The 12,720-nt window shown below is 42.3% G+C and overlaps 2 protein-coding genes across 4 annotated transcripts in view; one reads left to right on the top strand and one right to left on the bottom strand.

Annotated features, from left to right (window-relative positions):
- Nucleotides 1-5,657, top strand: part of PRKD3 (protein kinase D3) — a 43,699-nt gene extending 38,042 nt beyond the window's left edge. For all 3 annotated transcript variants that reach the window (XM_086878128.1, XM_086878126.1, XM_086878127.1), the window contains exons 16-19: nucleotides 2-100; nucleotides 922-1,189; nucleotides 2,057-2,142; nucleotides 2,793-5,657. In XM_086878128.1, the coding sequence (XP_086734254.1) occupies nucleotides 2-100; nucleotides 922-1,189; nucleotides 2,057-2,142; nucleotides 2,793-2,966 (627 nt within the window). In that variant the 3' untranslated portion in view covers nucleotides 2,967-5,657. The remainder of the gene's footprint in view (nucleotide 1; nucleotides 101-921; nucleotides 1,190-2,056; nucleotides 2,143-2,792) is intronic.
- Nucleotides 5,658-5,837: 180 nt separating this feature from the next.
- On the bottom strand, nucleotides 5,838-12,719 carry NDUFAF7 (NADH:ubiquinone oxidoreductase complex assembly factor 7). Its single transcript, XM_086878133.1, has 10 exons — nucleotides 12,570-12,719; nucleotides 12,321-12,472; nucleotides 12,152-12,232; nucleotides 10,747-10,857; nucleotides 9,562-9,772; nucleotides 9,010-9,068; nucleotides 8,078-8,191; nucleotides 7,168-7,311; nucleotides 6,689-6,862; nucleotides 5,838-6,331 (listed from the first exon to the last, which is right to left on the bottom strand). Exons 1-10 carry the CDS (start codon nucleotides 12,643-12,645, stop codon nucleotides 6,119-6,121), a joined length of 1,335 nt encoding a protein of 444 aa, XP_086734259.1. The 5' UTR covers nucleotides 12,646-12,719; the 3' UTR covers nucleotides 5,838-6,118.
- Between the last annotated feature and the right edge of the window lies 1 nt (nucleotide 12,720).

Here is a 12,720-nt window from a genome sequence, read left to right as displayed (position 1 = left end):
GATACTTGTTGCTTTAAGGAATTTACACTTCAAGAATATTGTGCACTGTGATTTAAAACCAGAAAATGTACTACTAGCATCAGCAGAACCATTCCCTCAAGTGAGTGAAGATTAAACAATACTTTTCATTACTATTCATTGGGTTTTTTTAAAGCAGGATTGATACTGCTGCTTAAAAAGCGACCTCTTGTGGGATTTTCAAGTGACTTCTAGACTTACTTGAACTGCATTATTGTATTGCAGTTGTCTCTTTTTTTTTTCTCATCTCACCAAGTGCTTTTAGTGCATTGTTCTTTCTTATTCTCTGAGGAGGGCTTATTGACTTGGGGTCACATGATGGACTTGATCTGGATCCTTTTATCTCCACAAGTGCCTGCTGTGTTCAAGTTAAGGAACTGTTGCATGATCATGAGGATTTGAGCATTGGTGCATATGCCAGCTGTTAATGCTTTTTACTGGGATGTTCTGTCAAGAACTGTCTGGGTCTGAGTTCAAGCTAAAACTCATTGTTTGATTTCAGTGTAGACAAAGCCTCCAGCTTCTGGAATATGATTAAGAGGAATATGATTCGGCTGGGATTCATTTGTGTTTTAAACTTTGGTTCCGTGCTTTTCGAGAGGGAGGATTCACCTCTGAAAATGAGCTGGATGAGATGGAATCAAGATATTTTTTCCTTATTTGCACACTTGTGGCCATGTAATACACGAACAGCCTCAGACACGAGTCCATGCAGGGCCAGTTCAGATCTTGATCTGAAGTGCGGCTGATCTGCATGCTGCAAAGCCAGCAACCTAAAACCTTAATGGACTGGTTTACATGGGGTTTTGTGTCTGTTTGCATAACATGCCATGTTTAAGTGATGGCAGAAAGGGAGTGAAGTCAAGCAGAGATTTCTCAGTTTAAAATGTGCTGCTTTTGCAGGTGAAGCTGTGTGATTTTGGCTTTGCACGCATCATTGGTGAGAAGTCTTTCCGGCGCTCTGTGGTGGGCACTCCTGCGTACCTTGCCCCTGAAGTGCTCAGGAGCAAAGGCTACAACCGCTCCCTAGACATGTGGTCAGTAGGAGTTATTGTCTATGTGAGCCTCAGTGGTACATTCCCATTTAATGAAGATGAGGATATCAATGATCAGATTCAAAATGCAGCATTTATGTACCCACCAAATCCTTGGAAGGAAATTTCTAGTGAAGGTAAAGAATGAATTTTCTCTATTAGAATGTTTGTGTGTGTAGGTAACACATTCAAATGCTTAAACATCAAGGTTCATTTAGGAAGGTGAAAATTATTGATAGCTGGAGTTTAGTAGACTATGCCAAAGTGGATAAATATGAGGTAAATGTATTTTTGAAAGATAAATCGTGAAATATAATGCTTTAGATCATCTTCAGGGCAGGGGAGTCAGGAGATTTAGCAAGAAAAATTAATTTCATGCATGATGGGTGGGATGAGTAGTCTGACACTTCCCAGAAGTCCCAAAGGAAAGTTAATTCATTTGTGGGTATTTGCTGAATGCTGGCATATTTTATCTGAACTACAATCACAGAAACGGTTCAAAGTTGAATCTGGAATTCTAGTTTGTACATTAGGAAGTACAGATTTAAGGGTCAGGTCTAAACAACCTAGAGGTTTACAAGGCTGGTCTCTAGAGCTCTCCAGTGCCAGCTTTGGTTATATGTTGTTACCATGTTTGAGTAATACACAGGTAGATGTGGAAGGATATATACAAAAGTACACAATAGTGGAAGTACTTGTATCGTTGTGGAACATGGGATTATGCTCTTATCTGAAATCACTAAAATTAGTAGGGGAAAAAGATGAACCAATAACACAGTAAAGCTTTTAGTATTTCCATCAAAAGTAGAGGGAACTTACTCCATCCTTATTTTGTAGCCTTATTTAACATTAAGCAAAATTAAAAATTCAAGAGCTTGGTTAAATTTAAAGGAGTTCATTGGAGGGTACACTCACACATAAAAAATTAATTTCTACTGCAGCATGTGAAAGATGAGAGAAGTGATTAGTATTTAAACATTATAATTTTTGTTGTTCTTTGTCAGCCATTGATTTAATAAACAATTTGCTTCAAGTGAAGATGAGAAAACGTTTCAGTGTCGACAAGTCTCTTAGTCACCCATGGTTACAGGTAAACCCTCCTGCCTTTTTTGCTGTGTTTATGATGGGTGAATATTTTTTTGTCTGAAATCCTTCAGAGGCTTATGAAAACTGCAGCTGTCACATGCTGCTAACAAGCATTCATGAAGGCTGGAATATTTCTGGTTTTAGCTTTGCATTTGATGTGCTCCAGGGTTCTGACCATCTGTGAATGGCTCTTTCCTCAAGGGAAATTTGTCCTACTGTCCCTCCCACCTTTTCCTGTCTGTCTGACAACAACATGGGTTTACTCTCCTGGCTTCCCCCCAACTGTGGGCAGTGCTGGGTGCATGGAGCCCTGTGAAATCAGCATGGAAGCAAACACTGTTCAGTGCTGAAGTGGAAACACAGCCTGGTGTGTGCGCCATAACTTGTAGTCTGTTTAGAACAGGTTTGTTTGGAATGGATTTTATCTGCTGCTTTGGCAACCTTAGATACTAGCCTGTTTAGTTTTGAACTATTCTTTGTGGACGGTGTTGGGGCATATTGTGGGAGGGTATTTGGTTTTGGTTTTATTTTTATTTTTTTTTTTTAACAGATCTTGTTGTTTTTTACACTAGAGACAAATTGCAGAATTTATCTGTGGGAATGTAGTGCAGGTGTTTCTTAAAACTGCTTCCTTAAATCTCCTTTACTCCTTAGGATTATCAGACTTGGCTTGACCTCAGAGAATTTGAAACACGCATTGGAGAGCGTTACATTACCCATGAGAGCGACGATGCACGCTGGAAAGAACACGCTTACGAACACAACCTCGAGTACCCCCAGCACTTCATTATGGCTCCTAATCCAGATGACATGGAAGAAGACCCTTGAACTGTTCATTATGCTAAATTGCAGTAAAGAAGGATATGCCAGGCAGAAACTGAAGCTAAGTTTTGGAACAGCTATTGCTCTTTCCAAATGCTGCACACACAGTTTGCTGTGTAAAGCCCCAGAGGATCCTGCATTGCCATGGGAATACTGTCATCTGCTTTTCTCCATCCCTGACTTGAACTCTGAGTGGTTACTGGACAGTGGGATAAAAAACCCTGTTGGGTAACGTTTCATTGAGCTGGGTGGCTACAAAGCCATTACTGAGGAGCAGTGTGTACAGACTGAATGGTTGGTGTTCTTCAAGGGCTTTTGTTTTTTTCATAGCCTATGCAGTAAGAGTTTTGTACTAGTTTTCTAATCCCTATTTACTAGGCCATAGAGGACTGTTTTCTGTTGCTTAGATACATCTCCTGTTTCTCAAACTGTGGATGGTGAAGAGACTCCATAAAGAAATCAGTACAGAATATCTTGGCTAAAGCAAAACTGGGTGGTTGAGTTGAATACAGCTTCATAGATGAAGGAATGATTTGCTGCTGTTTAGACAGTTAAATATGTGTGTCTTGGCCCTAACTGAACTTTTTACAGATAGCAACAAAAAACACAAAAAAAAAGCCAAAAAAACCCCTGTAACTTCTTACATTCCTCTTGAAATGCTGGCTGACAGTCTGAGATGACAATCAAAGCTGTGCTAGGCTTTTATTTTGTCTGTTAAAAAAAGCAATAAGCCTCAATAGTGTGCTGCTGGGCAAGGCTGGCACGTCATTGATACACACCTAAGGCATTTTGCCTTAAAACTACACAAGTAATGCAGAGAGAGCACACAAGACTTGATGTAGCATATTCTTTCACTCTGGAAGATCAGCTTCTAGCAGAAGGATGTGGAAAAATAGGGAAAAATATATGCAGCTTTCTTCTGTCGTTTGAGTAATAAGATTTTAAAATTTTTCTAATTTTTTAAGGTTCCCTGGACTTACATCAGGAGTAGTTTGTAGCCTGCTAGCTTGTTATGTTAACTCTGCTCAAAACCTGGAAGTAACAGTGGATACCACATCACCTGTTGCTTCTGCCAGGGCAGCTGGATTGTAGGAGAAAGGACTTTGCCTTCCCACCTTAACCTGCAACCCCTCCCATCCTCTTTACTGTGCTCAGAACTGTTTGAGCTGAATGAACAGTCCAAAAGCACCTTCTCAGTTTTTTCTGTGCACATGCCTCAATTGAAGGATTCCCACACACTGACCGGACTTGTGGCACAATAGAGGGGTAATAGAGCAGTGTTCTTTGGAAATTATTCCCTTGGAAAGTTCAAGTTAATGGTATTTCAAAGAAGTTTGAGGCAAATTTAAATTGTTTAAATGCAAATGGAAGAGAGTTTTTTGTTTTAAAAACCAAAAAGGGTGAAATCCTTTTTTTGTGGGATAACAGTGTTGAGGTGCTGGATGGCTGTATTGCATCCCTGATGTGCCAAGCTGCTTAACTAGAGCTTAGTTGGAAGTTTTTCCAAAATACTGATACAGGCTTGAGAACTGCAAAGGCAGTGAGAGGCTTTTGGGTATCTCCTCTCTCCTACAAAGATTTTTCTTTTTTTATTTGTGTATAGATTTTTTTTTTTTTCTACTGTTATTCAGGTAAGGAAACAGGTGAGGAGATTTTTAAGTTGTTAGATATACCTAAAATGTTACATGGTTAGTTCAGAGCTGGCAGCTACTTGCAGTAGCAGTGGTCAGTGGCAGCTGCAGAAGGATGTGCCCACAGGTAGGTTCGGGTCTCTAACTCACTCTTCCTTTTTCCATTGCCCTTTATCTATCTGCCACTGCATTTTGTAGGTGTCTGTGTTGGCAAAGGCTGAGATCTGGATTCTTAACCGTTTAGGGAGGGTTTCAGGACTGATTGTTCAAAGAGGCACTGCTTTTCACATCTGTAACCAGAGCAATCACCTCTGACATTGGTAGTTTGGTATTTGCCTGCTCTTGGCAAGGAAAGCAGTGCTATTTTTCAACTTCCAGTGCTCAAGTGACCAAATTTCAGTGAAGTCATTGCTATATTCCATCCTAACTGTAATAAATTAGATACAGTTTGGTTTTAAACTTCAGGTTTTTTTTTACTTGAGCTGTTACTGTGTTATTTTAAGGGAGGAAATAAAGCAGCTCAGTCACTTGAAAAAGCACAACAGGAATAGAGGAAGGAGGGGAAAATACCGAAGTAGAAGGACTGACTTTTGTCTCTCCCCATGAAGTCTGCTCTGCTTCAAAATATTATATGAGCTATTTATTCTTCAAGTTGTATTAAAAATAATGCTGTTGGCCTTTGGAGGAGATTGCCTGATCACATGCAGACTTATGGGGCCAGACAATAGAAGCCACAAGCAGCTAGTAGTCAAGAAACCAAAAAAATCAGACTTATATTATGAGTAAAATTCCTAGAGTAGTAAAAATAGCTGAGTTTTTTACTCCCTTTTTTCTGCCTTTACTGCAGACTTTGACAGCAGTAGGTTACAGTGTTTAATACCCTTACCCCTAGAAGAATTAAGTTGCATTCATTCAAGCAATAGTGCTATGGTGATGCTAGAAAAAAGCTCATGTAAAATTTATAGCCTCAAAATGACACTGTCAAGTACTTTTATATTTTTATACACCCCATTGTTTGTAAATATCCTCTGGTAAGCTTGAAAATAAAATTTATTTCCCTATCAGACTTCTTTTTATTGATGTGAATTATCTCTCCTATCAAATGTTCTTGGGAGTAAATGGCTCTATATTTTCTTGTTTGTGGATTTGTTATTAGATTATGTCCTGCTGCAGAAATTCTGCTGGCAGGAACTCCTTTTACATGCATCCTGTCACTATTCTCTTTATAAAATTATCTTCAAAGGTGTCAAGGCATCTTGATTTTATTCAAGTACCAAAGCTTGAACATATTTAAAGACTCGTTATGGTATTGAGTAAGTTTTGATTCCACTAGTAAATATTTCACTCAGTTCTGTCATAAGACCCCGAAAGCATTGTTCATTCTCTGCTCTGTTGTGTGCTGGTTTCTTTATCTGCAGTGTTTTATTTCCACTCATACTGCTTTAAGTAGGTCAGTCAAGAGGTTTGGTGTGCTGCACCAGACTTATTCTGAAACAGCCATCACACATTTTGCAGCAGTATTTGAAATTACTTTAGTAAAAGTTCATTAAATCCAGCAACAGGTGGTAGGGGAGACTTCGATTCTGGCTTATCTTTCTTGTCAGGATGTACAAGTCTGTGGTGAGGCAGCAGGGCAAAAAAATTAAAACAGTCCCCCATCTTCTCGGGATTCATCAGCATATCATAGCTGTGAAGTAACTGCTCACGAGTTGCTGTGTCACCTGAATTCTGCAAGAGAACCTGGAAAAAAAAAAAAGCAGGTTGAGCCCTTCCTGCATACCTGCAATCTCTTCTTGCATCCTTTTCACTTAACAGTACTGTGATGGTTGGCAGAACTGGTGAGATCACAGGTGGTGGTCCACAGCCCATACACTGATGCAAGTTTTCCATTAACTGCTCCCAAATATTATATGATCATTTTACTTTCAGGGATCTGGAGTAACTAACATGTAGCAGAAGCAACTTTCTGATCTCATACCTGCATGTTATTTTGAACAACTTCATTTTAAACCCAAAGATTTTTACTAAAGCTGTCATGCTGCTCAAGAGTATTGCCTGTGGACTGGGAGAGTTCTGTAGCTGTGAGCACTCTCGTACCTGCAGTCGGAGGTCAATGCCCATGTTCTTCAGAAACTCCCGCTGCTTTATGGGGCCTAACGTGGCTGTTCTGCCCTGTGCCATCTTTCGAAGGTAGCTGAAATCAACGTCTGCTGTCAGGTCTGCTGTGCCTGGAGCACTCAGCACATCATGAAGTTTGTGATTCCTGAAACCCTGAAAATGAAATTGGAACATTACACTCAGCTGTAGTCCAACCATCATAGCCAGCAAAAATTAAGCTGTGCCTTTGAGGGGTGACAATAGCAAATTATACATGGAAACTTTGAGATAAATGGAGCAAGCGCTCAGATTACCCTTTCCATCTGACAGAAACCCTTCTGGGTGCTGATTTAATAGGAATTACTCAGTTTTAAGCAGTTTTTGCTATTATGCCCACCTATGAACTGTATCTTACAAGAACCTAACGATCAAAGATAACAAGAGTCTTTTGGCTTATCGCTGCAGGGCAAATGCCTTACCCTGAAAGTGTCTGTTTTGGTTCCATCGTGGCCATAATCTGCAACCAGAGCAGCCCCCCCATCCTTCTCTATCCGGCAGGCAAGCCTCTGCACAATGGCACCAGCCTCAGGACACACTTCCACATGGTCTCTTGTTTCTTCTGGCTAGTGCAGAGTTCAAAGACCAGAACACCTGTATTAGCAGACGAGCACAGAGCAAGTATCCCTCACACTTGGTGTCTTGGGGCTGCTGCTTTGCTGGGACATGCAGGTACAGGAGGTGATTTCTAGGCTACCTATACTAGCTTGAGCTAGTTTTTGCTATCACTCATTCTCAATTAGTATTTTCTGAGTGCTGGATTTCAGTCACCTCTTTAATAACCTGTAGTCAAATGAAAATTTTTTTACCAAGAGATCTGTATCATGTGAAACTTTCTTACTGTGGTACTTCAGGAAGATAGTGCTGTGTGAGACTTAGTAGCTCATATAATCTCTGGTACTTAATTAGCTTTGGGTATCCAGTGCACTTCAGGAAGAAACCACAGCCACTTCCTGTTAAAGGTCAGCCTGGCACAGAAGCAGGCAGCTGCCCTGAGTACCCTTCAACAGGCTGAGAGCCTGGCTGGGGCAGGGCCACTCTTGAGATGGTGATGCCACACACACAGTGCAGAACTCTGCCTGTCACTTGCTGCCTTGGTTTGCTCTCTGAGACATTTTGTGTGTTCAAGCTCCTATTTTGCAAAGTTTGATACTTGTGGTAATTTCTGTGCTGTAGTTTCACAGCACACAAAGCTAAATGCTTGTGGACATTTTAAGCTCTATTCATTTATAGACTGAGAGCCTCTTGCTGTCAGAGTAACTGAGAAGCACTACTTGTACTTGAAAGAGTCAATAAAGGTGTAAGGATGAGCTCTGGTAGGCAGAAACTCACCTGAATAAAGTTTTGTGTCGCAGGGGTCCTGGATGGTGACAGGACAAACCGCAGCTGGTCAGGAACTTCTGGATCAATATCCACCAACACCTCACGCCAGCCCTTCTCCGTTCGCTGTTCAATGAGCCCAAAGTACTCATGTTACACTCCAACAGGTACCACAGTATCCTCTTCATTTGATTGAACTAATATGTCAAGCCTTTTCACAAAGGGTTTAGGAGCAATACATTATTAACCACTATTACTCATTCCTATTTAATTCCAGTAACTGCCTTAGAAAAAGCTTGTGGTGGAGTCTCATTTGCAGAGCCAACAAATACAGGTTTAATTATACTTTAAAGGAATTAATGATGCTCTGAAAAAAGATGCTGCCTCTCCTATTGACAGTGCAACATTCAACTTATCAAAATAAAAGATTTCATTCTACTGGTGATTTCCATAAATTATCTACTTCTGAATCATAACTAGGCTCTATTTTGCTGTTCTCGTTACTATTCAAATGAAAGCCCTTGTTTTTTGTTAGTAGTATTACAGAAAATCATGTAGAAATTAAAAGCTGCATTAATGTAGCATAAGAAATAAAAAAACGCAAAACCTGAAGAGTTTTCTCAGCAGAAAGAAATCTTTATCTTTCTACAAGTTATATTCAATTATAATTTATATTATATTGTATTATTATATTAGGAATTTAATATATATATATGCTCAATTCAGTTATATTTCTTATTCTATTCTATTGAGTTATACTCAATAATAATTACTAATTTTACTGTTATCAGCTGAATTAAGCCTTATTTGTCCAAATTCAGTTAGAATTATTTAATCATCAGAGACAGGGCATATGTCTGGTCTGGTACCTTAATTCTGTTCTTCCTCAAAGAGAAAAGGTGTTTAAGCAGATGGTCACAATTACAATAATAATCTTGCTATACCTGAAACTTATGTATTGGCAGGGCATCAAAGAACTCATGTGCTAAGTAAAAGCTGTAACCTGTGGGAAGGTAAAAAAATAATGCATTAAATTACTAAGGCTTCAAGAGCAGCTTCCAGTTTAAAGAATTTTTGATTTTTAATGAATTAAGCTAGTTAATGTGGTTATGAAATAATTATAATTACTTCCACTTGCACACATTAAAGATACCATTTCTACAGCTAGCTCTAGCTTCCAGTCCATGAATTTTAGATCACTGTCTTGTGAAAGGAGATTCGGCCAAAGCCAGTAAAGGTTTGGGTTTTTTTTTTTTCCCCCATTAAAAGTCAGAATATAGAAAATTGGGTAGCTATCCCTAAATGGAGGTAGACAGAACAGATGGCAGTGATGAAAATGAACCAAGATCCTGCCTCAGACTCATACAAGTAAGAACAAATATGTATATAACTACTTTTCTGTCCAATGTGAAGGCTAGCAGAGATGCCCTCTGCTATCAAAAGCTGTCAGTGAAGGACAGGCACCATCCCTTCAAGAAGGCATTCAAGCTCCTTACCTGGTGGCACATCTTGAATGTCTCTGTACCAAAAAATGGGAATTCCAGTCTTGCTAATGCCTTTCATGTAAGCAGACTCATCCTCAGGGTTTGGCTGCACCGTCCCTCCTGTCAGCATCACTGCTTGGATCTCACTGAGCTTGGGGCTCACTTCTACCAGATGAACAGAGACATCACATTTACTAAGAACAGAGGTGAGCTGCTTGAAGACCTATAAAGGCAGATGAATTCTATTAGCCACAGTCTTCTGCTGAGTAAATTAAAGGTTTAAGTATTAAACCTCATTATCATCAGTATTCTCACTATTTACTATCCACTATTAATTATTCAAGATAAAAGATTTTAGTTGGCTTTCACTAACAAAACAATCTCAGTGAGAGAGACTGCATTTTTCTCCTTCAGTAGGAAGTGTGAGTTTCTTCATAAATCTTAATAAAAGCTGCTACACTTCAAAAAAAAATGGCTACACATTACAAGGCTGTAAAGTCAACAACATGAAATGATAATTAGGAAGAGTTGTAGCAGCTCCTCTAAGACCTATAGAAGGTCTAGCATTAGGAGTGAAATGGTTCCGTTTTCCCTGCCACCTTAAACAAGTGTTTGATATCCCACATTTCACTGTTTTCATTAACATATGTAAATAGAATAAAAGTTCTTGTGTGGTGCTAAATTCCATTGGTAATCTGTTTATTAATCAGCTTGTTAATTAAGACAGCCATGCTTTGAACACAAAGCATTAACTCAAAAGAAATAAGGCCCTGAAATGCCCAAACACAATTTCATTCTGTGTTACTGTACTCCCCTGTTCTGCTCTCTGCACTAAGGTTTCCACCCCAGTTACATATAGCAACACCTTCCTAGATGGTTTTCAGTTTGGATAACGTTTCTCTACACAGAAATAATTTCCAATGGAATATTCCTGCCTTCCCCTTTTGTCCAGTCGTGTTTGGAAGGTCACAGGTGTGTCTGTGCAGAGTAAACACGCTGGCCCCTGTTCTGCTTCCACCTCAGAGCTCTGAGTCCCAGAAACTCATCTATTCTAATTAGAATCTGAGCTGCCAACCTGACTGATCTGGCTACTAGGGCAAAACAGGCTACTACTGACAGCAAAACATCTTCCCTTCAGATTTCACTGTAGCTACGGAACAGAGCCAGAAACAAAGAACACGAACAGTTTTCACCTACCCGCAATATATCCTCAGTGAGGGTGCCCCTCCCTGGGCCCAGCTCCACCAGCTGGAAGGTGTTCGGTTTGCCCATGGCCATCCATTCACTAATGTACCATATTCCTATTAACTGTCAGTGAGAAACAACACACAGGTTACAGTAATAACTTCAGCACTTGTGGGAAATCATGCCTAAAATAACTAAGACGTGGCAACATTCTGTCTGGGTATTTTAAAGTGAAGAATAATCTTTAAGTTAGGAAGAATTATGATACATAACTTCACATTCTTGTCTTTAAGTATTAAAATCGGTCACGGACTGCTGTCAGCCCAGCAGAAGCAACTTTCCATCTGTAAATGTGGAGAGTTTGTTCTGGCTGGAGCAAGAACTTGGCTCAAATGCAAGTCACTGCCCAGGTGCCTTTGTACAACTCTTCTTCCTGACAATGCATTTACCAAAGCGTCATTGGGAACAGGATTTAGCTACTCTTCACCTCTGGAAACGAAGTGTGAGCCAGACCAAACTCTGGAGATTATTTCTGAAGGGAGTTTCACACTGGAAAATCACCATAACCCTTTTAAAGCAAGTTCTGTATTAAAATGTTACTAAGCACAGATGGTGTTTCAGACAAAGGACTTTCTGAAAAACAAAACCCCCCTTCCTCCCTTAAAACCAATTTTTAACCTGAACCTCGTCATTGCTACTCCATTATTTTGACACTGATAAGATATTTGAACACTGGCTTGGAAATCAGTTGGGATGGAAATTGGAAGGGACCACAGTGGGCCATCTGGATTATCCCCCCTGCTCAACAGGGTCATCCTAGAGCACACAGCACAGGACTGTGTCCAGATGAGGGAAACTCCACAACCTCTCTGAGCAATCTGAGTGCCAGTGCTTAGTAAAGATCTTCTTTGTGTTCAGGTGGAGCTTCCTGTGCATCACTTTCTGCCCGTTGCCTCCTGTCCTACTGCTCAGCACCAGTGAGCAGAGCCTGGCTGCATCCTCCTGGCACCTCCCTTCAGACACTCACAGCCATGGATGAGCTCCCCTCTCAGTGCCTCTTCTCGGGGCTGAACAGGCCCAGCTCCCTCTGCCTTTCCTCCTAAGAGATGCTCCAGTGCCTCAATCCCCTTTGTTACCCTCCACTGGAGCCACTCCAGGAGCTCCATGTCTCTCTTGTCCTGAGGGGCCCAGGACTGGACACAGCAGTCCAGATGTGCCTCACCAGGGCTGGGCAGAGGGGCAGGATCACCTCCCCTGGCCTGCTGGCAATGCCCTTCCTAATGCACCCCAGGATTCCATGGCCTTCATGGCCACAAGGACAGGCTGCTGGCTCATGGCTTGCTGTCTACCAGGATTCCAGCAAGGCCCGCGTGGGTAAAGTAAAACAAACAACTTAAGGCACAAGGAACTGCGTTACCTCTCCGAACACTTGGCTGATTTCAGGCGAGGTGATGAAGTCCCCGCCCTCACCGACGCCGCCGCGGCGCGTGTAGTAACCCTGCGAGGGGGAAGCGGCACACGGGCCGGGGCCGCGGTAAGCGGGGGCCGAGCCACGGCCCCCCCGGCCCGGCCCGGCCCCGCCGCACCTGGCCGGGGTTGGTGAGCGCCTCCCGCATGTACTCGGCCACCGTGACCGGCCCGCTGGCCCGCAGCTTGCGCGCCAGGTGCCGCAGCAGCGCCCCGTCCCCGCCGGCCGCCTCCGCCGCGCCCGAGCAGAGCCGCGCAGCCGCCGCCGGAGCTGTGGGGAGAGCAGGGCAGAGAAGGGGCTCAGCGGGACGGCCCCAGACGAGCGGGAGGCAGAGCGGGAGGGAGAGCAGGGGAGAGGCGGGGGTCACCGTGGGGAGCGGCGGCGGCACGGGGGAGCCACCGGCGGCCCGCCAGGAGCGCTCGGCACACGAGCGGCAGCACCATGGCAGCGGTCCTGCTCCTCCCGCTCCTCCTCCTCCTCCTGGGCCTTCTTCCCCCTCCTCCCTCCTCCTCCTCCCG

This window comes from Cyanistes caeruleus, chromosome 2, assembly GCF_971803275.1.
Source record: "Cyanistes caeruleus chromosome 2, bCyaCae1.hap1.1, whole genome shotgun sequence".
Lineage (NCBI taxonomy): Eukaryota > Metazoa > Chordata > Aves > Passeriformes > Paridae > Cyanistes > Cyanistes caeruleus.
The sequence above is the reverse complement of the archived record's forward strand: the minus strand, read 5'-3'. Positions and strand labels throughout refer to the sequence as shown.

Excerpts from the sequence above, each read along its gene's own strand:
- NDUFAF7 (XM_086878133.1), bottom strand. The coding sequence starts at position 12,645 with ATGGTGCTGCCGCTCGTGTGCCGAGCGCTCCTGGCGGGCCGCCGGTGG. Across the intron at positions 12,473-12,569 it reads TGCCGCCGCCGCTCCCCACG|CTCCGGCGGCGGCTGCGCGG; the intron begins GTGACCCCCGCC and ends CTCTCCCCACAG. Across the intron at positions 12,233-12,320 it reads CGCTCACCAACCCCGGCCAG|GGTTACTACACGCGCCGCGG; the intron begins GTGCGGCGGGGC and ends TCCCCCTCGCAG.